Source organism: Peromyscus californicus, unplaced genomic scaffold (genome assembly GCF_007827085.1).
Source record: "Peromyscus californicus insignis strain IS unplaced genomic scaffold, ASM782708v3 Scaffold_22__1_contigs__length_63687245, whole genome shotgun sequence".
NCBI lineage: Eukaryota > Metazoa > Chordata > Mammalia > Rodentia > Cricetidae > Peromyscus > Peromyscus californicus.
In genome coordinates, this window is record NW_026294525.1 from 34,473,778 (window position 1) to 34,501,096 (window position 27,319).

The following is a 27,319-nucleotide window of genomic DNA, read 5'->3' on the forward strand; positions in this document are numbered from 1 at the left end:
AGTAGATATAAAAATACATTGTGGTTGAATAGAAGTTGATTGTCTATGAAGAGGCCATGACTCATAATGAGAGATGTTATGATAGATGAGCATTTCATCTATCTAAACAAAACTGAAACAGACAAATGCCAGGCCAAAGCATTCACTTTTCCACAGCAATTTACTGCCACTAATAAAACACAAAAGGGCTCCTGATTACCCCCATTACTGAAGTTTAGGTGAAGGAAAAAAGTGTGGGTCTGTAGGATAACCTATTTAATTTTTAGGCAACTCCTTTCCCTCCTCCCTGTTCTTTCTCTTTCTTTTCTTCCCTTCTCATCTCTTTTTCCTCTCTCCCCTCTTCCCTAAACTCTTAAGTCTTCTGTGGCCAATCTCACAGAATACCTCAGGTAGAATTCAGTGTATTTCTGGTATATACAAATTTGAACTTTAATTGTGAGACTTGCATTAATTCTACCAAATCATGTCTGCTGACAGAAATGAGCCATGTTCCCACTTCCTCAGCTACAGCTATCCCACAGGACACCTTACATGAATTAGAAAATGGTGTTGTCCCTGCACAGATGTATTCGGGTCACCTGACCAGTGCAAAATGTGGGGAATGAGGGCTACCTCTCATGACTGACAATGCTTTTTCATCCGGTGTACAGACTCATAGATGTGGCTAAGTGCTATCTTTACACTGTCCCTAGCGGTGACTTCGTGTGGTGTACAAACTGTAAGATCCAGAACACAACAAATAGACACACAAAAAGCTCATGTTGACCAAAGTAGCAGCTATGTTAGTGTCTCTCTGTGGGGTGCGGGTGGGGGAGTCATTGCAAAGCAGAGAGTAAGCAGTGATGAACTGATGTCCACCAAAGCGTGTATTAGCAGTTATGTTTACAAACAAGTGGCTTTAAAAAAATATGTATTTTATTTTATTTATGTGTATGCACAACTTTTTTTGTGTGTGGATACCACGTGCATGCAGATGCCTTTACAGACCAGGAGAGGGCATTGCATCTCTGGAACTGGAGTTACAAGAGGTTTTTGAGCTGCCTGAGTGGATGCTTGGAATCTAATTTGGGTCTTCTGCATGAATGGCAAGTATTCATAAGCACTGACCCCCAAATCAAAGCTGAAATGATTTTAAAATGAGTTACTAGGAGGCTATTGGGTGTTGATGGTTTGAAACTTCAGACAGAAGATGGGAAAGGTTACCTTCAGAGATCTATGTGGAAAAAAGCAACTCTGGGGGCATTTTCAAATAGCATCAGTGGAAAATAATACCAGGCAGAACACAACAGTTTCATGGACCAGAGCATGGAACACAGTGAGTTAACTGAGATATTTTGCTAGAGAAAGTAACATATTCCACCTCAGAACAGACTCATCTAAAAATGCTGTTGCTCCACGCAATAGGGGAGTCAGTCATTATTGATGTTGGACTACCGGTCTGAATTTGCCTTGAAGTTTAGCTCATATTCCCTCTATTTTTCTATATCACAAGGCAAAACTGCAAAAGCCCACAGCTTTGTAGAACAATAAAGATGTTGAACTTCTTAAAGAAAAGAAGCTACTCTATGAACCTTCTGAACATGCATGCATATTTAACATTTATTTATAGAGACTGAAGTGCTAAGGACTTCTTAGTCTGGGCTTTTGCCCAAAGAAGTGGCTTCCACTTTAATTCTCAGTCATATTAGGAGATGCCAAGAACTAATTCCTAGGGAATTGGGGACTACATGCCAGGGAGCCTCTGGTGAACTTGTGCAGCCAAATCCTGAGCAACAGATGTTCTCTCATAACCTGTACCAAGTACTTGAAGGACCATTTTGAGGAATGAAAAAGCAGTGCTCATGTACCAAATGGAATTACAAAAATAACTTTTAAAGGGAAAGGATTAACAAATTGTCGATAGCTTTGACTGGAAAAATAGCCAAGTATAGGTTTTCAATGAATTATTTAAGCATCCTAGAATTGATGCCTATTCTACACCCATAATCATTAATTAATCAACTGCCACCGCTCATTTAACTCCATATGCTGTAGATTTCAGACAATCATGACCCCCCAATATCTCAACCAAATTACTCTTCAAACCTAAGAATTGAATTTAGAAATGACACCTCATTACAAAGGAATTCCAGTTCCATGCAATCCCTTCTTTAATTTGATTGTAGGGGAAAACAAACAATTAAAACGTGATTTTCTAATACCTTCAGCATCCCGGACAAGCTCTTTAATGAATTCTCCTAAGGATTTTGCTCTTGTGTTGGTCCTCTCAGCATCTTGTCCTGTTTGCTCGCCATCTGCTGTCACTTTGGTCGCCTAATGGTCCAGATTTAGGAAAAACATAATTAATAGAGATGATGAAGTTAGAGCTAGATAAACTCCCACTGGCCACATTTTCCTTTCAGATTTTACTTGGAGCCAAAGGCAATCGATGAATTATTGATCAGATGTACCAGCAATGACACCCTGTGCTCAAGTATACAATTAAACTTTATTACTTTTTCCATTAAGTGGAAATCAGAGAGCTGCATTTGGTCCTATGAAAACCCCCGTTATCTGTGATGACACGAACGTGTTAATACACAGTTATGTGAAGTATCTTCATGGTTCTGATGCCAAAAGTCTTTAATGGAATCCTCAGCCCCTGCATGTTGCAGTTTTGTCTGTATTTTATTTTCTGAAACCATGTGGTATGCCGCAATGATCTCTTGATGGAGGAGCCGGTCTTCTGTCTCAATAAGCTTGATCCTACGGATTCAGTTTAGATCAATATGCTAATTTAGAATCAAAGGGGGTGGGGAGTACTTAGCTACTCAGTAGTTACATGCCTGTTTTGTAACACTCCAAAGATGCCAATAAAACATTAAGACAGAATTAATACTTGTTTTCCTATATGGCATCACCAGACATATGGCTGCTAATCATGGAATCACACACCATGGTCAATAAAATAAAATAGAAGCCCCCAAACAGCTCTACCTTCCAAAGCACAACTTAAACATACATGGGTGACACTGGAGATGCCTTTGACACAGCAGGATGGATTTGAAGTCTTCATTGCAGACATAACACGGTCAAGTACAAATAGACTGGATGATGTTAAACATTTTTTTAACAGTAATACAAGGTCCAGAGCACAATGGCATTGCTTAAGCTTTGTTTCTCTATGTAATAGGACTTCTCTTTTGTTAAAAAAAATGCTAGTAATCTAGTTATTGACAACCAGAGAATCAAAATGTGCCTCTGTGTGATATTGCGTGAGGTTTAACTTTGCATAGCAGTAACACGCTATGGCCGTGGTTCTCAAACTGTTGGTCACAAACTCCTGAGAATGACCCTTTCACAGGGGTCATCTAACACCACCTTGTATATCACATATTTACATTATGATTCTAACAGTAGCAAAATCACAGCTATAAAGTAGCAATGAAAATAACTTTATGGTTGGGGGGTCATTGCAGCATGAGGAAGTGTATGAAAGGGTTGCAGCATTAGGAAGGGTGAGAACCACTGGACAGTCTTGTTCTAGAGTGTTTGCATTCCAGGAATGACCAGAGAATTCATTTTTTTTTATATAAACACACAGTGGATGTTACACAGCAAATGTTTGTTTGGCCAGCGCAAAACATGGCAGGAGATACCACAGGAATTGCTCTGCATTTTATTTTTTCCCCCAGGGGCAACAAGAAGTTGAATTAATGGTGGAATCTGAACTCCAACTACTGTTACACAATTTTTAAATTTCCAAGTGTTGACATCACAAGGATGAAAAGTGAAGAAGCCATTGGAACCATTTAAAACTCTGTTTGCAGCAGGTAGCAATGACCTGCAGAATACTAACCAATGTACTTAATGGTCTGATTTATTCTTCTGAAATATTAATAATGGGATTGTTTTTACTTTAGATTTTTGACAATTCTTTTTAGAAATAAACTGTGCACATAATTTCTAAGTATCTCCGTTGCCTGCTTCCATGGTAATTGTTAAGAGACCCAGTAATTTCTTTCAAATCAGGTCTCTGTAGCTATTTATACCTGAGTCTTAGATGTGTCAAATAATTTTACAGACACACACACACACACACACACACACACACACACACACACACACACTTTTTTTCAGTGTTACTTTTGATTGCTGACTACAGTGAACTATTTAAGATATTGACAATCTGAAATATCTTAGAGGTTTCTGTGCTCTAAACTGTACCCTGACCCTACACTCTGATGATACCACTCTGATGTTCACATGTCACAGAACACCATAATTGACTGGATCTACAATATGGTCATCCTTCAATTCCTTATGAGTGAATATATCCACCAGCAGCACCAGTATATCCTACTACATAGAAAATATATTTTTTGACCTGACGTTTATTTGTTGCTGTAACACTATCTTTTCTATATTACGAACTGATCACATAGTCACACCATCAGGTACACTAATCTTTAAAAATTTAATACAGCTAATCCTTTAAAGTGTCTGTTAGAATGCTCTCTCATATATTTAGATGGCCAAGAACATATCCATTGCGTTCTTCTCTTGGCTTACTGGCATGTATGGAGTAGTGTGTAAGAGACTCATTAACAAGCACTTTAAGTTCACATTATGCCAGTACTGCAGTATCACTCAGGTGAGAAACACGATTGCAAAGGTGATCACTAAGACCGTGTGGAATAAGTCTCCCTGGCTCCCTTTCAGCACATCACATGAGCCGAGCAGTCCCTTCTTTAGATCCCTTTGTTTCTTATTGTCTTTACCCAGAGTGAGCCTCTCCTTAACACTTTCAGAGGCTTTCCTTTCATTCATCCGTCCCCTTTAATTTTTTTTCTCTTCTTAGCATGGCTGTTGATGGGGTTCTTAACTAGCCCTCCAGATTTACCGCAGACAAGTATTCCCTCCATAACACAATGCATTTTTGGAATCACATTTATTTTATCAAATAAATAGCTGACTTACTTACATAAGGATTTCCCCTCTCCTCTAAAAGGTGAGCACCACGAGAGCAAGTTTTGGCCTGTGGTGTTCACCATTTGTATCTACCTCTTAGTGTGGTGCCTAACTTAAAAAAGTAAATAGTCCCTGAATGTGGTTATATAGGTGACTAAACAATTTTTCTCATAAAACTTGCCAGCGTTGTTAGACAATTTGCCGTATCTGTCTAATTTTCACCTTTGGGTGCTACCATTCTGCCCCACTTCCTTTATTCCCGAGCAAACTGGTCATGGTATGTGGCAAATTGCAGGGCGTCTAAAATGTTGTATGATTGGCTGGTCTAAAAATAATCAAACCAGCCACCCTTCTGAAGTGCTAAAGCCTGCTGGAGGAATCCCAATGTCATTCAGACTGACCATATGCCGCCTGGTGCTGGGCTTGCCAGTGACTGTGGATGGCAGAACAGGTTTCTGGGCATTTCTCACTGTTCACATGAAGCCGCTACTTATGAACTGCAGCTGAGTACTTGGGAGGAGAGCCAGGCAAGAGGCCCTCCATTTGTAGGGACACCATATTCTATCTCCTAGTCTCTTGGTAACTCAAAGTTGTGATGACATATGAGACTCCAGGATGGTGAAGGCAGGGTGGGGGCTTAGGATAGTTGGAGTCCTCAGACAGTTTAGGGCTTAATTAGGATGAATCTCTTTGGCACATACAATAACTTCCTCTCTCGGCTACACTCCAACAGAGGAGGAGATGTGAAGTCTCTGGTACCAAGACACTGGCTTGGGTGGATTGACACACTAAAGGACAGGTTATACAGTCAGCCTTTGCCAGACAGATTCTGTGCACATTCACAAGGGCTTATAACGCTTTCATCTCAGCTACCTTCCTTCCTAGAGAGACACATCAAAACACGGGCCCTATTTCTACAAGGTAGAAGGGAAAGTATGGGAAGCTAAATGGTCTACTTGAAGTCACTGGTAGGGAGGTGAAGGGGGAAAGCACAGATTTATGGGCTTTGAATTTTTTGTCTCTGCCAAGTGCTATTGCATATCTATCAAACACCCAGGTATATTAGGGAAACATACAAAAAAAGGTGAGCATCCAAAGCAGGAAGAAGCCATGGTTGCACATTCAGTATACTTGTAAGCATTTAATAAATCAACACACTTCAAAGTCCACATCAGAACATCACCTAGATAATAGATATTCCAAAACATGTCTCTCATTATACTGTAGCTAAGTCATCATCTGGTCAAAACAACCCCAGAACAGACCCTACAAAGGGAAGCCACTTACAAATGCTCTGTCACCCAGGGCAGTGGACACTGGCAGAAGTATCACTTAGGATCATCTCCGCCTTTGAGTGCTGGGGATGTGTCTTAGCTTTGTTTATTCCTAAGAGTATGAGGCATCATCATTCCTACCAGGTGTCATCATTTCGGACAAACTGCAGGGGATGAAACTCATAAGGATCAAGTTCACCCAGGACAGGCTGATAGGAGCTGCCTGTTGGATTTGGTCTGGGTGTTCTTTTGTTTTAGAAAACTGCCATTCCTATCTCTTAGTCATCCTCCCTCTTCATGGTTGTCTTATCCTTTGACTATTTGAGCAATACCTATTACTTATCCTAATACGCTGCACACTCTTGCTCTTGTCCTCTTTCATTTCCTTACTTCTACCCCTGAGTGTACACTGCAATCTTTCCAGTGTCCCTTTCCTGCAATCTTTCCAGTGTCCCTTTCCAAAAATGCTTTCCGTACCAACACATCTCTTCTAATTATCTTTTGAAAACATGCTCACTCGACTAGGTTGTTTCCCCCCTGGCTTTTAGTTTCTGTTGATTTATTTTCGAGTATTTATATACAGACAGCATGATTGACCATTAGGGAGACGTTAATTTACTTCTGAATAGTGTGGCTCTTACCTCCCTGTGATAGCTCAAACAGGTCTCACCATGCCTCTTACATTCTGCACATCATTTTCTTGGTTGGATATTACTAGTGTCTTTCATTACAGGCTTCTCTATGTTAAAACAAGAATCTAATGGAGCAAATCTAACTGCATAATAGACAACATTGCTTAAATGCCATCCACCTTTGCATCTGCAGACTTATATGGTGCTTGCTATAATTAAATTTCAGATTTAGTCATTTACATAATATTTTCAAGGGTCATCTTCCGACACTACCTGCACTGTATATCTAAGTGGCAGTGACTCACTCTGCTGGCAAGCTGTTGGACCAACAACACACAAGGAAAGATACAGGAAGCTGTCACCTGGCTCTGTGGAATGGAAAGGGAGACATTTTGAAGGGTATGTCTTTTTCAATATGTCCTGTGTCGATTTTCAAAGGTACAAGCCAAACCAGCATGATTTGCTATATATACCCCCACCCCTTAAAAACACAAGAGAAAAAAATAAAGGACAACGCTACCAACTTGAACTTTAATTTTTGAAAAATGAAAATAAAGCATCATAAACACACGCTATTGCAGGCATTTAAATATTGAAAAACTAGTTTTGTTACATTGTACACCCTTCATCTTCATTAAGCTTGATTTTCAATAGATAGTAAAAGACAAAGCAAGCAAAGCTAAATTTTGATATTCAGGCTGTTTCTAGCACTGTCTTCTCATAGAATATAAAGCACATGGGAAGCAGCTTTCAAAGAAAGTATCTAACTTAATATAAGTGCTGACTCATTTTAATACAGTTTTTGAGAAATTCAAAGTCAGCGCTGATTTTGGATTTGTCTACATTTTTTGTAGGTACTCTGACACTAATCCTTTTAGCCAGGAATGTTAGGGAAATAGATTTCTCTTTTAAAAATGAGCACAAAATATGTTAAGTGCTTCAAGGCAAAAGGGCAGGTGTTACACCAGCTTTGCAGAGTGAAAGTGCACGTGTCTTAATCAATATAGAGACTCGGAATGGAAGCTTTAGCTGTAGGCAACTTTGAGAGCATGTGGACCTCAACCTTGGCTGATGTCAGAATCATCTGAGGTGTTCATGAAAATCCCAGTGCTCAGACTGGACCTCAAGCCAATAGCATCATGATTCCTATGGGTCTGGGCCCTCACCTGGGTAAATTTCACAATGAAACCCTAGTCCGAGACAGTAGGTATTGGAGAACAAGAAGTTGTAGTCATTGCATGGATTATGCTCTGGTCCAATCACACGACTCTTTGCTTGGGCCTTGGCTGTGTAGTCCACTGTTGGATACCTGAGTCATTTATCCTTCTGTGTATGATTTCATGTTTCTATAAACATTCGACTTTTCATGTACCTTGATCACCTGAAGACTCTTGTTAGCTAGAGCAACTTAGGAAGATGTGATTTCTACATGGAGCATGGCACTATGGAGGAAGTCACGGAAGGGCAAAACACTAAGTAGAAACTAAAGACGCAAAAATAAAGCTACTTTTCATTTAAACATCCTGTCAGATATACTGTAAGATGTTTAAAATCAAGGGCACTGAGAACTGGATCTGGGGAAACCCTCTGCACTATTTTTGTAGCTTCTGAAAAAAAATCTAAAAAAATATGTAATACATTAGGTTTATTTTTTAAAATTTAACATTGCAATCAAGTATGGATCATAGTATAAAATGAGAAACTATAAAGTTCCTGGAATATAAGGCAAGAGAACAAACATACAATGAGTCTTGGGTGATGGTGATGACCTCTGGGTTAAAATACCAATGGACACACTAATGGGGAAACATTTTTGATAAGCTAGACTACATTAGGACAAAAAACTCCCACACTTTCTAGAAAATGAAAAATAAACCATAGAACAGAGAACTATTACCCATAATACAAAGAACTCTTAAAATTCAACAAAAAGACCGGTTGTGGAGAGGGCTGAGTAGGTAAGGTGCATACTGCACAGCCATGAAGATCTGAGTTTGGATCTCCAGCACCCATGTTAAAAAAAAAAAAGCTGAGCATGATATTCTGCTTCTGGAATGGCCCAACCCCCCAAATCTAACAATAACAAGATTCATTAAGGGCACAGAATGATAGCAACTCCCATGCAATGCTGCTGAGGATGCAAAATGTTCTACCCAGTTCAGAAGGCATGGGCACTTTCTTACAAAGCTAAACATACTCATTTAAAAAAACACTCCAGCAATTATGTTGCTTGATATTTACTCAAATGAATGGAAAACTATGTCCACACAAAAATCTGAACGGAGATATTTCTAGTCAATTTCTTCATAGTGCTAAAACTTGGGAGCAATCAAGACATCCTTCATTAAGTTCATGGATAAATCAGCTGTGATGCGTGAAGAGAGAAGAATGTTTATTATTCAGAGCCAAGAAGTAATGAGCTATTAATCCATGGAAGGATGGAGAGAAACCTTAGGTGTATATAACTCAGGGGGAAAAGCCAGTCTGAAAATGTTGCATCTATGTTTCCAATTACATTGTATTCTGGCTAAGACCACCCTATGGAGAGACCCTAAAGGAGTGAAACTATTCTGTAGGATATGATCATGTTAGATATTGAGTATTCTACGTTTATATACAATGTGCAGTGGCAAGAGTAAATGTCAAAGCATGTTACAAATTTTGGGCAATAATAATGCAGCACTATAGGTTTATTGACAATGAGAAACATCCCATTCTAGTTGGAAAAGTGAACAGGGAGGCAGTTGAATGTGGGCGTGCTGAAGAGGTGTAGAAACTTCCTGCATTTTCCATTCAATTTTGCTCTCAGCCTTTAACAGTTCTTAAAAGACTTCTAAAAACATACAAATTTAGTCTGCTGAAAAGAAAAAAAAAACACATGGGCTGAGACAGAAAAGAGATCTGACACTTCTGGTGAAGTAGTCCTTGTCTCTAGACTGAGATCACTAGTCTGCACAGGTTTGGTGAGTGCAGGGACTGCACCAGCTCCAATGGCACTGGTACCTACGAGTCTGCCATAGTTCCCACAACAGTGAGACCCAGCAATCAACTGGCGAGTGCATGAAATGCCACCTGTTTCATGGACTTTTTTTTTTCCTAATTGTTCCTCACAAGGTTAAACTATCCCAGTTTTAGACATTTCTCATGTATGCTTTTGTTCATTTACTTCATGCTTTATTATGTATTTGAACAAAATTATATCATCCTACATACACCTAAACACACACACACACACACACACACACACACACACACACACACACACACACACACACACACACCTGACTGATTCCCACAGGGTAGGTGGAGTCTCATTACTATTTTTCATCTGCCACCCCATAATCTGGACTTTGGATGTGGTGGACAAACAGACGGGAATGAGTCGAATTGAATGGAGTTTAGCAAGACTTGTTTAAACTATCTTACCTGGTAATATTCATTAACAAGTCCGAAGTTATTCATCATTAAATAAACTGGTGTAAGCCTCACTAACTTTAGCCTGGAGCTCTGTTCAGCCTGCACATTCCGCATTGGTGGGCTGAGTCTTTGAAAGGGTTTTTTGTTTTTTGTTTTTTTTTTTTTATGAGCTTTGGAACCTTGGGGCCATGGTTTAGCTCTGTGTGCTTAGAAGCTATTTGGTTTTCCTGTAGGGCTCTCCCTGATCCAGTTCATAGGGCAAGGGCCAGTGAGACTGGATCTGGGTCCTGCTCGAGACCCTGACTTTATCAGGCTGTGTGGCCATTGTTAATTTATTTCCCTATTAAGGCTGGGCAGAGCCTTTCTTTAAATAGACTAGGTAATCTCCAAGAATCATCTAACTGCAACATTTTTTTGTCATTTACATCTAAGTTTATGTAATCGCCTGGCGTCTGAGCGGCCAGCCAGTTTCCATGGTCATGCACTCTTCTGTCCACAAGATGGCAGACTTTATGTTATTTTCCCCAGTCGCCAATGGTAAAAAGAACTGCAACCCTCTTGCAGTTTTGAAAATTTAAACCTACCAATTGCTGGGGAAAAAGTCTGATAGAAACAGCATGGATTTTACAGCCTGACTAAATGGTGTCTTAAACGCTCCAGATTTTGACAATAAAGATTTCGTTTTCTGAGTAGGAGTACTGCTTGAGACTGTGTTTCGGTAAAAATGCAAAAACTCCCATAGGATTAGACACAACAAGTATTTTCATTTGTTTTTCTTTTCCTTTACATAATCAAGGTCAGAGTTTTTGAAACTTAGAATTGATAAAAAAAACTTTTACAATGGAGGCTAATAGGTAAAGTCCTCATAATACACAATCATCATTAACCTTTTTCCTCCACCCATGTCAAATGTGTCCATGTTGTTTATTTTAGTGTGTGTGTGTGTGTGTGTGTGTGTGTGTGTGTGTGTGTGTGTGTGTGTGTGTGTGTATGTTTGGAGGGGGTTACTGGGAAATAAGAATTCCTTTGGAGAAGAATTAGCCAACCATTATTTCGGGATCTCATGCACAAAATTGAAAACTAGAAAGAAGATCAGAACAGCGTTGTCGTATTCTTTACTTGGAAGGAAACCGATTCCCTAAGGTCTATGTGCTTAAGGAGACTCATGGCTTTTTCAACTCACCCTGCTCAGCAGCTCATTCATTTCCGTCATGAGGGTGTTCAGATTACCCTCTGCCACCTGAATGAGCCTCTCCGGTGCCCGCTGGGGTGAGAGCAGGTGCTGAAAAAGATTTAGACCATATACATCTTAGTAAATGGTTTGGCAGCCATCCCAGGGTCAGGTGGAGCACATTTTTCCTGTACACACTGAATACTTAGCATTTCTACCCTCAGTAGAAGAGAAACTACTATAAGTGGGCACTTACCAACTGCCACCCCAGATACTCATGTAAATATTAACTTGCTGCAATTTATTCAATTTATTGAGACATTACCGTGCTCTAAAATTTTTTTTGTTTATCCCCTTTTCCTCCCAGTTCACTTCTTATAAGAACTCTGTGAGGTAAAAGTCACTCCATTTTCTGGATGAGAAAACTAGGGACTGCAGAGAGTTTTTCCGAAAGGTCATCAGCTGGTAATCAGTTGTGCTTAGAAGGACTTTTGGATTTAAGGCTCCCTTTCCAATCCACATAGCTGTGGCTTACAAGCGAGAAAGAGAATGGCCCCTGCCCCAAGGACTTTTTCCTGCAAGGCTGGTCCTCTGGTCAAGATTGGTAGGAGCTGGCCTTACACACACAGCTGTGCCAGATTCCTCTACAATTATAATCTACTTTTAGACAGGGCCATCTTGTGACAGTGATGAAGAGAATGAAAATTAGTTCACTCTGTAGGTTTGTCAAAGGTAGACAGTTCCATATCCTTGTACAGATCATACAAGTACCCCAATGCCCATTCATGCCTAATAAGAGGAGGGATCATCACTCCTTATTAATCACAATGTTAGCCACCCTCCATTCTTCTACATAAGATTCACTAGAAAAGCATTTAGAGCTTCACTCCCACTTTCTAATGGCTGAAGGGACTACAAGCCTCTGCATCTGGGAACCCGTTCCATTCGTAGAGGTCAAATACAACTCTAAATGTTGTATGCTATTGTTCATGCCCTCTCAGTGAGATATTACATGATCCCCCATGTTGCTTAATGTCAATGGTGGTAATAAATAAATAAACCCAGTTTTGGCCATCATGTGTACTGTTTCGGTGGCCTTTGGCTAGAACATGGGAACGGTAAGATGAGAAATATAGTTCTCAAAGGCTGTAAAATATCAAAATAGGATCCTAAGTTTTCAGATAATAGATGTATTATTGAAAAAGAATTGAGATAAAGAATGAAGAAAGACTAGAATTTAAGAATTATGGAGGCCATTTTCATGAACTCTAAGACATAAGGAAGTGGGGCGGGTGACAGAAGTCTTTGGTATTAATGATGTTCAGGGGTTGAACCTCTTCCAGAGGGCCTCCAGGAAACTCACCATCCATTGATGACATATTATTTTTAAAAATGTTTATGCCCAACTTAATTTGTTTTCCAGTCTGCATTCTCTCTCTGTGTTGAAAATAGCTGGTTGGCCTCCTTTTCATACAGTGTTTCATGTTCTTGAATGTGAGACTGTGAGGCAAATAGCTTGTGGCCTAGCCTTCAAGGCTGTCCTTTATATTGCCCTGTCCTCTAGAGTTCCAGCCTTATCTCTCACAAGCAGGCCTGACTTCTAATGTCGCCAGTACATATCTCTGTCATATGCAGGTGGCTCTCTTAAGCAAGAATAGGAAGTAAGAGCATGGCCGGGGGCCAAGGAGGCCTCACTACTGGCTGACTAGATTCTCTCCTAAGAGTTATTTTGGTCACTTCAAGGCTGAAAAAGATGTTCCATCTCAAAGGCCCTAAAGTCATACTGCCTCTATTCACATCTCCCCTCTACACTTAGCCATGCAATTGAGGTTCAAGCAAAACTTCACTCTGCCTCAGTTTTCCTACTTAAAAAAATATTTACTACAGTACTTTTGTTTTAGTTACTTCAGACTACTCCAACAAAAATTACCACAGACTAGGTGGCTTGAACAAAATGTGCAGTTTTGGAAGCTGAACAGTCTAAGGTTGCCAACTAATTTGGTTGCTGGTGAGGACCTGCACATGGTTATCTTTTCCCTGTGTTCTGAAATGGCTGGCAGAGAGTTCCTCTTCCTGTTCTTATGAGGCTAACATCACATCATGAGGGCTCCATCTTCTTTCCTCAGTTTAATAATGGTCACCTCACAAAGATCTGATTTCAAAATACCATCATGATTGGAACTAGGGTTTATATAGTTCACAAACTGATGGGTTGAAATGCTAGTCTATAAGGTAATGATGTTATCAAGTGTGCTTTTGTGATAAGGGCAGACTCCGTCTGCTTGGGATTGTACCCCTTTAAATATACCCAGAGAGCTCACAATTCTTGCTACTATATGAGGCCAGAGCAAGGAGTCACATATACACAAGGAATGAGCCCTTACCAGACACTGAGTCTGCCTTAAACTCAGGCTTTCCAGCCAGCAGAAATGTTAAAAATACATACCTATTGTTTATAAGCTAGCCAGTTATGGCCTTTTGTTGAATCAGCAAACAGACTAAGACAAAGTTTCAACATAGAAATTTAGGGGGACATAAACTATTTATCAAAACTCCATTTTACTTCTTGGGTTTTTGTTGTTGTTGTTACAAGAACATAGTATTATAATACACATACAATTCTAATTATATAACTTTTCCACAAATGTTAGGTATTTTTACTGCCATCATTAAGGCAATGGTGAGGATTAATAAAGAATATTAAAGGATAGATCCTCTAGAAATGTGTCTGCTGCCAGCTAGTGAACGAAGTAAAGATGTCTCCCTCTGGTCCTCACCAGCACTTTTCTTCCTTTTAAAACCTTCTCTGCCACTCAGGTCCCAACAAAACTATGCTCTCATTACTGGTGGTTTCTCTAGCTACCCTGAATCTTACCTGTTTTTCCAATCTTTGTGCTTCAAATCTTTAGAAGGCCCACGGTAACTATATATTTTGCTAATGACTTAATTATCATTGAACTATTTTTTTTTTAAACAGCAGAAAATGTATGTAGGCTTCCTGAATGTCTGGAAAAACCAGAGGAGTTCAGAACTACACAAGGAACTGAGTGCAACTGGGAGCGTATGACTTATCAATCAGTACTTGAAAACTGAGTGACAACATGCAAGTGACTCCTCAGTCACTGGAAGCCACATTAATTTTCTAAATGTCGCTTCTAGCCTTTCACAGATTGAAAGCGTTAGCAATGTTTTGGAATCGTGTGTCTTGAATTGGTACCTTCCGAATCGCTTTCAAAGTTGCAAAAACGCTTTAATCTTGTTTGTTCAGTAATAATAAAGAGCAGTGAAAGCTTTCCTGGCTCACAGCGTAGGCAACTAGGAGATGGATGCCAGCACTTGATCTTAGGACCTACATTTGCATGGGTCAAAGGTCAATTTGAATGTATAAGTCATGTGTGCCTGTCCCTTCAGGACCCCCTGTAGGGGCTGTCCAGTTCCTCTGCAGGAATGTAGAACTGAGAAACCACCAGTCTCTTGTAGAGGAGTGGGAATGTAGTCAATATCATATTCTTCTTGTGAGAAGCAATTCACTTTCAGCCAAAATCACATTACTTCAGATTAATGCTTTTAATTTGAATTTTATTGGTTTTGCAGACTTCTGTAAGGATTAATTTGTTTTGATTTTATAGAGCTATAAGTATAAGGGGTACATACCTGATTTTATGTTTGCACATATTTAGTCACATAATAAAACCTATTTAGGCCAAACAGAGGGGGATATAAGAGTATTTGCCTTTAATAGCACACTGCATATTGCATTTTTCCAGTTTGAAACATCGGTTTAGAGTTTGTTTCCCTGGTTTAGGACAGTGGAAAGAACATGTACGAATGACGGCCAGGACCATTTGGGAAGCCTCTGTCATCTCAGCCCCTGGCCCTGCAGCTCTTCATGAATCTACCTACCTTGAGTTCCTGAGTTGTATTTTCAAGACCATAGAGAATTTTGTATGGAGCAGGCAGAGGACCAGTGAGGTTGATGTTCATGGCCATCTGCTCCAGACGAGCCAGGTCACCAAGAAGAAGGCCTGTGCACTCATCTCCACAGACTGTGAAAGGGGAATAAGAAAGAATGTTTACTCGTGCCGAACACTCCAGCCAGCCAGTCAAAGATATCAGTTGTGGAACAGTTGATGGTCCAAGCGTAGTCCTATGAAAGATGGTGAGATGGATCTCAGACAATTAACGCTATCACACTGATGGCAGCTGAAGAAAGAGGGGAACAACAAAAGAGCAAGTTGTATTTGTCACTCAGACCCTGGAAAACAGAGGATGACATGACTGGAGGGACTAATCAAGAAGAGCAGATTGAGGTTGCCCTGTGTGGAGGGTGAAGCATGTTGAAGAACTAGTAAAAAAAAAAAAAAAAAAAAGGCAAAACACGGGACATAAAACCGGGATAACACAGCAGCAACACTGCACCAGAATGTCCACTGTATTCAAACGTGCCGTATGTCTTCCATGGTACTGCATAGCATCTCTAGCAATTTCTCCCACAAAGGCTTCATGTACCATGAAAGAGGTATAGCAGTATTGATAGATAGTCAAAAGATTTTGCATGTGTTTGCGTGTATGCGCATGTAGGTACAGGTGCAGGTACACGTGTGGGGATGCTGAGTGAGTGTGTGGAGGTCAGAGTTCAATGTTAGGGATCTTTCTTTATTACTCTAACTAGACCAAGAGTTACCATTTTGGTTAGACTGGCTGGTCAGCACATTTCAGAGATGCTCATGTGTCCACCTCTTCAAAGCGGGTGATTATAGGAGCGTGTTGTCACACTCAGCATTTTCCTTGGGTGCTGGGGATATGAACGTAGTAGGTCTTCATTACTATGTGGCAAGCACTTTACTGACAGGGCCCTCTCCTTACCCCCAACAGAATTTTTAAGGCCCCCCAAAAGAACTTTTCTTTCTGTGATGATTTTTCCTTGTCTTGATGTTTACTGTTTTAGCCAGCATTTCGTCCTTTCCTCAAATCTTTTATCTCCCACAATGAGCAGCAGCTCCACAAATCTCTACTGTGACAATAAACTTTATCCTGTCTTGTAAACAATACACAGCTTCTAAAGGTAGGGCAAGATCTAATCTGTAAGGAACTGACTTTGCTAGTATCATTCATATTGTCCTTAATGATCAGAAATGTTAACTATTCAAACTTCATAGTGGTAGAGAGGGTGGTGGTGGAGTTGGTAGAGAGAAATGGACGTTTGCCAGTCCATTGACAAATTAAACTTAAAGTAGAATCACAGTTTCCAAAGAGAACTTTGGAAAATGTAAAGTGTATTTGCTTAATTTTGCATATTTTTTTGAGACAAGGTCTTTCTCATTATAGCCCAGGCTAGCCTTGAATTTGCTATGTAGTGGAGGATGACCTTAAAATTATGACCTTCTGTCTTCTACCTTCCGAGTGTTGGGATTACAAGCATGAACTGCTGTGCCTGGTTTATGCAGTACTGGAAGCCAGGGCTCTGTGCATGCTATGCAAGGACTCTCTCAACTAAGCTACATCTCTAGCTCTGCACTTTGCACTTTTTAGTAAGACATGAATCTTTACACCAAGAAGTATAGACTGATATAATTATACTATATACATAAATCCATGTAAACAGATACAAATCCTGTCTTCTAGTCTGCTGATGGCTCAAAACCACATCCATGTTAGAAGACATACATACATATCATATATATGTATATGCAAACACTGAGTTCTGAAGCAGGATTGGCTCATGCCCCAGACTGGCAAGAATTCAATTAGTTCTCTAAACAGCACTCCCCTGAGCACTTAATGGAGAGGAAAACCATTTACGGAAGCTTGTAAACAAAGGGAGGTTGTACAGAGGGTGATTTTTTTTTTGATAGGACAGCAGTTAGAGGTGAGCTGCCATATCCCTTCACAGGGATTTAACATCCCCAGCAGGGCTTTTAATAAATCAGCTCCCTGCAGGTGGCAGGTACAAGTGTGGCATGTCATCTGAGTTACTATGCAAGCTCCTGACATTTTACAAGTGAGTGAACAAGAAGCTCTGGAGGCAGAAGCTAATGTCTAGAGCTAGAACCATGTCTCTTACTGTTCCATCTAGAATGAAATGGAGAATTTCTGCACCATGGAGACACAATGAAAAGGAAGAAAGAACAGTGACTTCTTCACATCTTTGGGCAATGAGAGTTTCAGTAGACCTGTCAGCATTCAATCATGGTAGAAAACACATCACAAGACACAATTAAGTGCTGGCTGGTCTAAAGATGTGAACATCATCAGTGTGGCTCTCAAACATAATTGGGGCTCTGAACCACTGGGAGGGCTTTCAGATCTTCAGAGGACTAGGCAACCTTTGGTGTTTCTGATTCTAGGGGTGAAGGGATGCCATGCTTTCTGATTCTCATGCTGAGAATGTACTTCCCTGAGAAGCTCTCAAGAGACACTGATACTGCTGGCTGGGCATGACCCTGGGTAAGAGGCAAACCAGCTGTCTTGGCAGTGCCTGGGGGCTTAATAGAAATGCAGGGCCCTGGGAATAGCCACCTACACAATCCACATTTCACAAAGATTCCATGTAACCTCCCCACAAAAATCTAGAGAGTTAGCTGGTGCCCAAGGATTTTCAACTAGGGATGTACCACAGAATCAAAGAAATTCACAATGTGTTCATGCCTGGGCCTTCCCCTTTCCATCTCCTGGAGACTTGGGTTCAATATGTCCATGAAAAACTTCAGTCATCAGTATTTCTAAGGGATTCCAGTTGACTGTTGCAGTCAGTGTTTTGAAAGAGTGTGCCCTATTACAAATGGTGGGGTTGCACAGTACCCAAAGGAGGTTGTTACTTAGCTTGCGGTCTCCTCTGTCTGGGACATTTCATCTTCACCCACCTGGTTCCTAAGTGTTCTGCTCAAATGTGTGACTTTTTCAGAGGGGAAGGTTTGATGACTGAAGCTACCATTAAGTGAACTAATATGTCACAGGACACTCCTGTATTCCTCATGTTTTTCCAATTTAACCTTTGTGATTGATTGATTGTACTGGCTAGTATATTTTCTTGTTTACATATTTATAAATGGTTTCTCCTTGACATTAGAACAGACTTTAAACATCTTTGCCACAGTGTCTAGGCCATTGTACACAGTAAAAATCTAGTGAAGGTTTGTGCATTATTATCTTTGTGAAAGAAGGATAAGAAAATATTTTGGAAGAAGAACAGCAGAGACCAATATTTGAAGAAGGCCTATGACATAATTACACACATTATGAACAGGAGAGAAAAACAGGGAGGGTAGGAGTTTGGGATCAGAGAGAGAAAAGTGTTGGTCACATAGGAAATGTCTAAAGGTGAGAATGGCATGTTTGATAGCCAATGGAGATCCAGATAGATGTATAAGGAATACAAAATAGGATAAGAAAAATAGTTGGAGGAAACATAGTAGCCTGTTGACTAGAGGGGAAGAGATTGTCTGAAATCAAGGGAGATGGCTGTTCTTATTACAGTCCTGGGAATACACCTAGAGAATTTTATATCCCACAACCGATATCCTTGCTTATCTGTGTTTATTGCTTCTGAACTCACAAAAGCTAAGAGACAGAATTAGCTCAGATGTCCGTCAACTGACGAATGAACAATGAAAGTGTGGTATATGTGCACAACAGAACTGTATTCAGTTACAAAGAAAAATGAAATTATGAACTTTGAAGGTAAGTGGGTAGAAGTAGAAAAACATTATGATGAGTGAGATAACCTAGGCATGGAAAAACAAACACTGTATGTTCTCCCAATAAGTACACACAAGTACTGCTATTTACTGGTGACCCAGAGGAATGTACTGTAATGGAGGAGATGGGGGGGCACAAAAAGTGGGTAAGAATGACTAGGAAAGAACACATTTAGGTTATGGACTAAGATGTTCATTTCTGGGTGGGTTGAACAGATCTACAACTTCTTTGCTTTTACTACCATTAAGAGGCGAGAGTCTATATTACTTCCTCCCAATTCTGGATTGACTTTGCAATATACTCTTATGCACAGAATATGACAAGAAACTTTTTTTTTTAATAGGCTTAGGTCTCAGCCTCAAAGATTCAAAGATTTTACATTCACATTCTTAGACCTCTGTTGCCCAGAGTATAGTCCCAGGTTAGCCTCATTAAGAGACAGGCAGCATGAGAGGAAGAAGGGCTTAAGCCTCATTGTCACAAGCTGGGACCCACCATGTAATTAAGATATGAGCAATATTTGCTCAATGTTTGGAGTTCTGGTTTGGAATGTAGATTCACACTAGGGACTTTAAAGTCTCAATTAATATGTTAAAAAATAAAACAAGCATTTGTAACAATTCTCAATATTATTGTCTTAAAGGGTTGGGGATCCAGCTCAGTGGCAAAGCACTTCTTGCCTACCCCACAAATGACCCTGGGTTCTATTCTCAACACATGAACCCCTGCTACATGCACCTATGTACACACACACACACACACACACACACACACCCCTATGAAAAAATGACAATTTTGTTTTCCCATTGAGTTCCATTTCATTCCAGTGAAGTTGAATTTACGGATGTTATTTTCAGAATATAAGTAGTAATTTGATCTTTTTTTGGTCTCAGAATGTATTTAACATGTTGTCTTTCTATGCTTTTTAAGGTTGTGTATTCATCCGAAATCCTTTGATAGTCCTTTCTCTAATTTGTTTATTTTGGTATAACTTATCTATTCTAAGAATGAACTGGATTAGATTATTTATTATTGAATTGGTAGAGGATTCTTATTGGGTGGTTCCTGAAATTTCCAAGAAAAGGATCCACAGGTTTTTTTTTTTTCTTTTTTCTTTTCCTGTTCATTTCATACAAGACCATCCCGAGAACTAGAATGCAGAAGTATTGATTGATGCAGAAGGTTGATATATGGTAAATACCACAGAACAAATTGCTGAGCTAGGATGCCAAGAGGCACAATGATGACTGAGCTTCTTCCATTTGCTCTATGCCCATCCATCTGCTTTGGTTCCCCTTCAGTTGTTGAAATGAAATGTACTTAATTGCCTCTTCAAGAACTCATCCATGCCATTTTATGTCTTTGGGTCCAAGGATCTACTATTAGATCCTATGTTATGCTCTCTGCATTTCCGTCTTAGGGAGCAAAGCAGATTTCCGTAAGTGAAAGGTAAGTTTTATAGTATGCTCTAGGTATTATACTCACATCTGTCTGAATGGCTCAGAGAGACTTATGAACATAAAAGCCATGGGGGACTTTTCAAAGCTTCTCTCCAACTCACTCGTTGAGTTTTAAGGTACACGCGTTGATGGGGGTTGTACCGTTTACATAATTGTTTGTCATTTTATTCTGATGTGAAATACTTCACTTATGCTACAAGCTACTTTTCTTTGACCTTAAAATGTATGAAGTGTATGGTAACAGACACCAGAGATGCCATGCAAATGAAAAACAAATTTAATTCACTTTGATAGGAAGATCTGAGGAGCGTAGAGACACATGGGTATTCACATTCTATAAACAATGGCTCTCTGACAAGGCTGCTGTGTAAATTAGTACCTACCTCATAATCAGGACATCCTCCAAACCTCTCTAAACCATTCTCCTAATTCAATAATATGGATAAGCTTATAAAGTGAGAGCTTGCCGAAAATGCATGAGAGTAAAAGCAAATATTTCAAGACTATGATTAGATTTTACATGACTAAATGTTTCCGAGCCTTGGCCTATAAAAGTGTCAGGATAAATTTGTGTCTAATATTAACAAATGCAGTACTAAATTCAGATTGTTATAGCTGGGCACATGTAAGGGGCAAATCATGTAGCCGATATTACACATCTTTGTGTTAGCAATTAGTTCAAAATATTGCGTTTCTACCAGAATCCCCCATGCATAGTAATTACTGGCTTACTGTCACAAAAAAATTCACAAAGTGCATTTAAAGCAAAGAAGCTGGAGCTGAAATGAGTACACTGGGCATTTGGAAAAGGCCAAACCCTTTAACCAATTTTCAGTAGAAATATATAAATTGTCTGCTCCAATCAACTAGGGATAGATGAATGTAAATTCACATTTTGAACAAAAGATAAAATATACTATAATGTGTATATTTTAAATTAATTAGGAAAGACACTGATACATCTCTGGTTCTGGATGCTTTTTGTTTTTTGCTTTTTTGTCTATCTTCCCCTTGTTCCCATGAAAAAGGAACTTTTAAGCAGGGCAGATAGTATACACTTGCAACCTTTGTGTTCTAGAGGAAAAAGCATAAGAATGGCAAGTTCAAAGTCAGCCTGGGATACAGGGAGAATGCTCAGCCAACCGGAGGTGACACTGTGAGATGCTTGCTTTAAGAAATAAGACAACAACAAATGGAAACTTACCAGATATAGAGCTTATTAAAACAGATTCTGGAATACTTCATTGTTTACGTCAGTATCTGATATAAGAATTTGACTTCAGACTTACTCAAAAGATTAATTCACCTTCTGTTTCTTTTGTTAGAGAGGGAAGTATTTGGTAAGAGTTAGAATAGCATCAGAAGGCCAATGAAGAGAAAGTTGTTCTTTCCTCGTCACCACCTCTAGGCGGAGACACGGATTGTCTGCTTGCTGAGAGTTAATCCAGTTGGGTGGGCTAATGACCTAGTTAAGGGACCACCCTTCGGAAGGCAGGTTCTCCTTAAACCATGCTAAAGAGGTAGAAAAATTATCCCTGTAAGGAGATAATGTACGTTTTCTTCCCTGAATTCTTGCCACCTTGAACAGTCCCTTTGAACCTCCGTAAGACTCTGCTGGGTCAGAGTGCCTTTCTGAATCCCAATTAGATGTAACTCCTCCCTTTCCTTCTCTTCTGTCTTTTCATTCGGGATGCCCATCAGAGCCTCACACTGCTTTTTCTGGTGCTTTAGGCTTCCTTAGTCTTCCTCCAAAGCCTACCTCCCTGCTGTGTGGCTGTCTGCTTACCTTGTGGCTAACATCCACGCAGTCTTAACTCCGGCAACATGGCTTTCTTCCTTTCTCTTCTGCATTCTTCTCCTTCAGAGGCTGCTGAAATTTACAGCTTGCCTCCCTAAAGTTGTCTTCTTCTTCTTCTTCTTCTTCTTCTTCTTCTTCTTCTTCTTCTTCTTCTTCTTCTTCTTCTTCTTCTTCTTCTTCTTCTTCTTCTTCTTCCTCTTCCTCTTCCTCCTCCTCCTCCTCCTCTTCTTTTTCCTCTTCTTCTTCCTCCTCCCCCTCCTCCTCCCCTTCCTCCTCCTTTCCTCTTCCTTCTCCTATAAATCTGCCCCCTCCCCAGGCTTCTGTTTAAGTTTGTTCTTAAATTCTTTTATCAAGGAGACTAATAATTCCAGCAGTGGAACCTCGTTTCTCTGGTATCTTCAGGTAACAACAAAAATAATCTCCCAAATTTCCAGTAATGTAAATTTAGGCAGAGGTTCAGAAATTTGCACATGTAGAAGTTGTGAAATACAAATGTGTATGCCATTTAACCTAAATCAAATCATGTAAGATGAGAAAAGTAACGCTGGGAGAGAGCTCAGACAGTACAGTGCCACACAAACACAAGGACCTGAGTTTGATCCTTAGGATACACTAAAAAATCTAGATATGATGGTACAAACTTGTAGCACTATCATTGGTGAGCCAGAGTCAGATGGCTATCTCAGGCTTAACAGCCAGCCAATCCAGACTATTCAGTGAGTCCTGGACCAGTGAGAGACCCTGTCTCCAAAAAACAAGGTAGACAGAACTTGAGGATGAGTGAAACTTGAAATTGTCCTCTGCCTTCCACATACATACACATAAATGCATGCATACAAGCACACATAAAGAATACACAGAGAGACACACACACACACACACATGCACACACACACACACACAGGCATACACACATGCACTTGGTGCACACACAAAGTAAAATTAAATTGAAAAATAAAGCAGTAAAGACAAGGCTATTGCAGTTCAAGGATGATATAGTTTTACAAAAGTGAAACAGAACTGTAAACACATATGAATACCACAAGAATATAGCTTTTTTTTTTTTTTGCCTACATAACCATCACACCATAGTGGGCAAAGTGCTTTGTCATCACTCTCTTATTTGATGTTCAGAGCAGTTTAGTGAGGATCAAAACAGTCATGACCAGTGGTTAGGAATGTAGACAGAATGAATACAGAAACTTAAAGGGCAGAGAAATTGTAGGGAGAGTCTAAGAGTGGTTTTCGGTGATTTGAAGTATCTAGAATTAGAGATAATTCTGAAAAATGTGATTCAGCCCAAGCCAAGGAAATACTTCATCAGAAATTGATGAGATATTCAAAATGCCTTGCCTTTAAAAATGACCAAAGAGTTCAAAGGAGCAGTCAGGGTCTGCCCTGGCTTGCTTCCTATTGCTATACTAAATACCATGATCAAAAGCAACTTGGGGAGGAATGGGCCCATTTTATTTTACAGCTGATAATCCACCATGACAGCAAGTCAGGACAGGAACTCAAGGCAGGAACCCAGAGGCAGAAACCAGAGCAGAAGCCATTGGAGAATGCTGTTTACTGACTTGCTCCTCACGGCTTGCTCTGTTTGTTTCCTTACACACCCCAGGACCATCTGTGCAGAAATGACATCACTCATAGTGGCTGGGCCCTCCCACATAAATCTTTAATAAAAATAATGCCCCCGTTTTTCTCCAGTCTGATGGAGACATTTTCTCATTTGAGAATCCCCCTTCTCAGATGACCCAAGCTTGTGTCAAGTTAACAAAAAGCTAACTAGCACAGGCTATCTTTATAAAGATACTTCCAATATGAAGCTTTTCCATTCTAGAGATTATGAAATCATGTCTAGAAAAACTATCTCACTTTCACCAATATGTGATTCTTCTCTTGGAAAAAGCAGTCAATAAACCTTTTGGGCCTATCCAGAGTGAAAAACCAAAGTAGAGTTTAGTTTACTCTTAAATGAAAGCCTGATTAAAATAAAAGCAATAATGATCAGTAATCGTCATAAATCGACTGCTCGGTGCCTTAATGTGCTTATGGCGTGGGGTTGTCAATGTGGCATGTAGAGTGCTTAGACCCATCTGGAATCAGCCTCACAAATACTGTTTCACATAATGGTAGCATGGAACAATGTTAAGTAGGCCGTCGATGAGAAAAAGAAGCCTGTTCTACTAAAAGAGCAGATAAATAGAGGAAGACACAGAAGCTGCCTAAATAGACTGCTGCTCTGCACTTGGATTTGAACATGACACTTACACTTCTAGAAAGCCATGGCAAACATACGTTGAGAGTAGGACTTTGCAAAGGAACCTATTTGAGGACTAAGTGATGGTAGAGACAGCATGAAATTTAGGGGTGAGGACAAAGGGTGATCATATGCAAAGTCACCGATTAATAAATCACTCCAGGAGATCTTTCCAAATCATCCTTTGGAGTAGTAAGTATTGTTTATTTTTGCAATGATAACAGCATTCCCCTATTTTGTTCCTGCTCCTGTGTATAGGAAAGAGTAAGTGCCATTATTAATCATCTTTGATTATAATGAATCAACAAAATTCTAGTGATCACAAGAGACTGTATATTACAGTGGTGAGATGCTTGCTGACAACTAGCTGTCAAGAACAAGAATCTTGGGCCACTAAGAAGACCTGGTGAATAAGGATGATTGCCACCAAACCTGATGATCTGATTCCGATTCCTGCAACTTACATGGTGTAAGGGAGAATCAACTCCTCAAGTTGTCCTCTGTCTCCCACATGAATTCCATAGCATGTGCAGCACCCTCACCAATAAAGAAATAAATACGAAACAAGGGGAAGCACCTTCATTGTGTCTTTGCAGAATTGCAGAATCAAGAACACTTTGTGATTGCTACTGCAATGCTGATAAGAGAGGCATCATCTTGTATGTCATATTTTAAATAAGCTGTGATATAAATAACAAAACAGATACATCACAGATACCTCTTATGCAGTGACTATAACAGTAAGCACGAATTTGATATTATAAGACACGAGATGGTATTTTGGGTACACTCTATGGAGTAACATTTTGCCAAAGTTACTAATTTTAATTGCAGTCCCCCAGGAGTGTTCTATATTTTACTCTGTCACTCATGGTCTATTTTAAACATTGTATGACTTATTCTGTTAACTATGAATTTTAAGAAAATAGGATGTGAACAAATCAAGTTTTGTGTTTCACATACAAAACTTTTTGCATTGAATATATAATGGCTTTCTCATTCATTCTCAAATTTCAGAGTAGGTGGGTAATCTTATTTTATGAAATGACATGTCAGCTATGAATGAGGGTTTAGACAGGAGAATGGATTTGTATAACTCAACTTATTAAACAGAAATCCTGTTTTGAGAATTACAATAAAATATTTAGAACTCACAAATACACCTAAAGAATAAATTTGTTCAACTGTCTTAAGTAACTCCTTTTTTCTTTGTTTTAAACTGATACATTTTGGGCTGGAATGAAGCTCGGTAGTAGACTGTCTGGCTAGCATGCAAAGGAACCTCTGAGTTTGATGCTTAGAGACAAAGAAAGAGAAAAGATATGAAATTAACCTAAGTGCTAGACTAATGTATCTTTTCTACTTCAACAATGCACAATCTTTGTAGACAAATTCTGATGAATATGCATGGATCTTAATTAAATAAATGATCTCTTAAAACTTAGAGACAGGCTCTAAGAGAAAAAGAATGACCTGGGGTTGATAAGATGCTCAACAGGTAAAGGGGTTTGCTCCCAAACCTAATAGCATGAGTTTGATCATCTAGACTCACAAGGTGGAGAGAGAAAGAAATTCCTGAAAGTTGTTCTCTGACCTCTGTACACATGCTGTGGCCTTTATGCATCTACACAAGTACACACAGGCACACACAGGTACAAACACACACACACACACACACACACACACACACACACACACACACGCACTAAGTACATATATAAATACATACATAATTATATAGAAATTTTCAAGTTCAAGGAAATATTTTTAAAAACAAATAGCATAAAGTTTATCTAACATGTTAGTTAAGTTAATGGGTTTCTGATCACTGTCCAGCCTCATCCCAGTGGGTTTCATATTACTCTACTATACCTTACTTGTCTTCTACACTATGCTCTGTGTATCTCATCTGAATTCTTTTGATGCTAATCACCAGGAAGCTGATGGAAGGACAAAACCAGCTCTCAGTAACATGTACAGATACACTGCAAGAATGAACAGGAATGCATGGAGGGTTGAACATTGTACCTAGAAAATGGGAAGCTCCCAAGCAAGGTGAGCTTCTAAAAATTGCTATTATGATGGCTATTATGATGAACCTGTTAGTGGCAAAAGGAATGCTTTAGGTGATGCCTGACATCTGAACTAGGAATCTGAAGTTTCCTGGTATTAGTGATGCCTTTTACCGATTCTGTTCAGTGGAGTTCATTGCTATGATGGGGTCTAAATTCAGCTTACTGTGAGACTCTGCAGTCTCCATATTTTCTAGTGAAAAGATTATTGTACACATTTATTGTTATTATAATGGAAATATAATATATAAAATGATTGCATTCTGTAGGAAATTCTCTAATCCACTCTCACTTGATTTCTGTTTGAGACAGGGTCTCATGAAACCCAGGTTGTCCTCAAACTTATGAAGTAGCCAAGGATGACCTTGAACTGCTGATCCTCTTGTCTCTTGTTTCCATTCCCCAATTGCTAGGTTACAAGTATTCACCATCACACCAGGCTGAAGTCTTTTTTACATCCAGTGAATTCCTAGTTTGGCTTGCTGGCCAATGAGGCCCATAAACAACCAATAGACATTTACAGAAATTTAGGCAGTGACAGGTATCTCATGATTTCTTCGGCATTGTCCAAATTGTATAGCATA

At 39.6% G+C, this 27,319-nt stretch overlaps 1 protein-coding gene across 1 annotated transcript in view; it reads right to left on the reverse strand.

The window, feature by feature from the left end:
• Lama2 (laminin subunit alpha 2) overlaps positions 1–27,319 on the reverse strand; it is a 571,484-nt gene that overhangs the window by 133,988 nt on the left and 410,177 nt on the right. Inside the window, exons 33-35 of the mRNA XM_052751249.1 lie at positions 15,348–15,490; positions 11,457–11,555; positions 2,202–2,313 (exon numbers count right to left, since the gene is read on the reverse strand). Coding sequence (XP_052607209.1) covers positions 2,202–2,313; positions 11,457–11,555; positions 15,348–15,490 — 354 coding nt within the window. The remainder of the gene's footprint in view (positions 1–2,201; positions 2,314–11,456; positions 11,556–15,347; positions 15,491–27,319) is intronic.